The sequence below is a fragment of the Pyxicephalus adspersus genome, chromosome 6, assembly GCF_032062135.1.
Source record: "Pyxicephalus adspersus chromosome 6, UCB_Pads_2.0, whole genome shotgun sequence".
NCBI classification, from domain to species: Eukaryota; Metazoa; Chordata; class Amphibia; order Anura; family Pyxicephalidae; genus Pyxicephalus; species Pyxicephalus adspersus.
In genome coordinates this window covers 103,461,612-103,464,441 of record NC_092863.1, presented here as the reverse complement: position 1 = coordinate 103,464,441, position 2,830 = coordinate 103,461,612, and the positions used below count along the sequence as shown (strand labels likewise).

The following is a 2,830-nucleotide window of genomic DNA, read 5'->3' as shown; positions in this document are numbered from 1 at the left end:
ACCAATTGAGATCCTCAGAGGCGGGACTACGATCAGTCCTGGAAGACTCCACCCATTAAGTACAAATGCTATATAGCACTAACAACCTCCATATGTTATGAACAAATACATTACCAAAAACATTAACACTATGTATATGTAGCTAATCTCAAAAACAGATTCGCACTCAAAATTCACCCGTTATAATTTTCACACTCCGCTTGCCCCATTTATGATAAAGATGACCAGGGGAATTTTCACATCTCGCTTTATTTGTCCTCTTCTGCTTAACAGTGACAGACACCCACAGACAGACATACCACAAGAGCCCTGCAACTTCTTAAGATGACAAGGGTGCTGCACAGACATAAAAAAAACAAAAAACAAAAATGAATCAAAAACAACAAAAAAAAAGAAAAGAAAAGAAAAAAGTTACAAAAGCTACTAAGGAAGAAAAAAAGAAAAAGAAAGGAAAACATTTTTGCAAAGCCGTGACCTCTTGCACACAGACAACTTTCGGTAGTCTAGAGGATATAGCAACAAAACTCTGTTTTTAAAAACTGTGCCGCATACCAAAATGCCCCCTCCCATTGTATACTCTGATTCTTATAGCTCTATATAGATTTTTTTTGTTTTTTTTTTCAAACCCTTAAATGACATCACAAAAAAAAAAAGCCATCAGCACAAACAGCAGCAGTAGTACTAGAAGTAGTAGTGAGCGATACTCCGCGCCCCATTGCGACGGACCGGAGGAGACTCCTTGCTGTGATTGCAGCCTCTTCACAGGTTGATAACCTTGTTGGTTGGGTCGGGACAAAGGAAAGGAATCTGGTTGAGGTAAACATGATACACACGTCATTGAAGGAGGAAGGGAAATCATAAAGTCACATTAACCCTGGGCACAAACCTGACATTTTTCAAGAGTTTTTGTAGCATTCAAAAAAATAAGTCGGCTGCCCTTGGGATGATTTGCAAAGAAAACAAAAGTGGGGGGGGGGGGGCAATGTCTCACTCAAAAACACCACCGCTGAATGCAAAACCAAAGTTTTTGCAATTTTTTTTTTTGTTTTTTTTTTTTTAACTTTTTTGAAATATATTTTAAAGGTATAAACAGGAGAGAATAGTTTCTATGAAATAAAAAAAGTAAAACAAACAAAAAAAAAAAAAAATATATACACCGACGCTAGCAGGTCAGTGCTGCATACAAGATTTTCATTGTGACGTGCCTTTTTCCTATCCCTTGTGTCTCCATGATAGGTCCAGGGTAGGGAGGGGAGAGAAAAAAAAGAAAAAGTGGAGCCAAGTCCACAAATTTGCCAGAAGACTGGTCCTCTTTATATCCTAGAGCTCAAGACAGCAGGAGATCTGCAAGGCCAGCACTACTCCTTTAGTGGCCTGAATCAGCGGGGGGAAGAGGGGCAGCGGGAGAGGCCGAGGGAACAGAGCAGGATGGTCTAAAGGGTTTTTTTTTTTTTTTGTTTCAGGCCGTGAGAAGGGAGAGAATGGACTCATGAGAGCGTCACGACTCCTCGTTTCCGGAATCGTCGTCATCGTAACAGTCAGCATCCTCTTCCTCCTCGTCTTCGTCGTCTATGTCATCGTCGTATAAGTCGTCGTAGAGCAAGTCTGAGCTGTTATCGCTAGAAGGCACTTTGGTTTTAACGCAGTATTCTGCAAGGGTGGTGGGAACCTTCACGCCGTCCTTTTCTGCTTCAGCTTTAGTCGCCGACACTTGTTTCCTGTATAGAGAGAGGAAGAGGAATGTCAGAGGACATCATATCTTATCTTTACAACCTACACCTGTGAAATGTGGGTCGTTCTATCTCCTCGCACGCATGGCTCCAAGACTTTTCTAGAGCTGCCCCAACTCTCTGGAATGGTCTGCTCCTCCTATTCTGCTTGCTCCTACTTTCTGCTTATTTAAAAGGGCCCCTAAAAACCCAACGCTTCCCCCTCACCTACCGGTCTTCTTCTGTCTCCTAAACCCTCACTACTCGCCCACCATTCCACATCCCCTCCTATTGTGTGATACTTCCCCCACCTCCTAGATTGTAAGCTCTTCTGGGCAGGGCCCTCTCTTCCTCTTGTGTCACTGTCATTTGTAACCCCTTTTTTAAATGTACAGCGCTGCATAATATGTTGGCGCTATATAAATCCTGTTTAATAATAATAAATCTAGGTTTCTCCCAAGCAGGTTTAGTGTTGACATACTTCCTACATCTGCTGGAAATCTATTCCAAGTATCAACTACTCTATAGGTGGAATATGTTATAAGGTTAGTTATGAGTTTGTTCTTACTGGTTAGAGGTCATGTCCCCATATTCTTGTTCTTAGCTTCATATCTTGGCTTCATGTGAGCCAACACTTTGCCTTCTGTCCTCCAGGCTGTACATATCAAGTGTCTGCAGTTTTGGGGATCTTTTGGACCCATTTGGTGGGTCCTCTTTGTACAGACAAAAGCCAATTACAGAACAACCCCTTGGTATTGTAGGATTGGAATTAAGATCTCTCAAGTGGAATCAAGACCTCTTATAGGTGAAGCAGGAAACTCCTTCCTGCTGCTGGGGGTTCCCTTTAGTAACACATAGAATCAATTGTATCTTAAGGAAATTTGAACCTCGTTCCTCCTGCTGGTGACCCCTCAGGTGATGGTGACCCCACAATTCTATCTATATGGAGGAATCAGGACCTCCTTCCTCCTGCTGGTGACCCCTGAGGTGATGGTGACCCCACAATTCTATTTAGATAGAGGAATTAGGACCCCCTTCCCCCTGCTTGGAATTAGGATCTTTCTAGTGGAATCAAGACCTCTATATGGGAAGCAGGAAACTCCTTCCTGCTGCTGGGGGTT

General features: G+C 42.7%; 1 protein-coding gene across 1 annotated transcript in view; it reads right to left on the bottom strand.

The window, feature by feature from the left end:
- Positions 1-233: 233 nt before the first annotated feature.
- The window catches only part of UBE2R2 (ubiquitin conjugating enzyme E2 R2), a gene marked incomplete in the record, with an annotated part of 9,661 nt that continues 7,064 nt past the window's right edge, over positions 234-2,830 (bottom strand). The window contains 1 exon segment of the mRNA XM_072413535.1: positions 234-1,718. Coding sequence (XP_072269636.1) covers positions 1,499-1,718 — 220 coding nt within the window.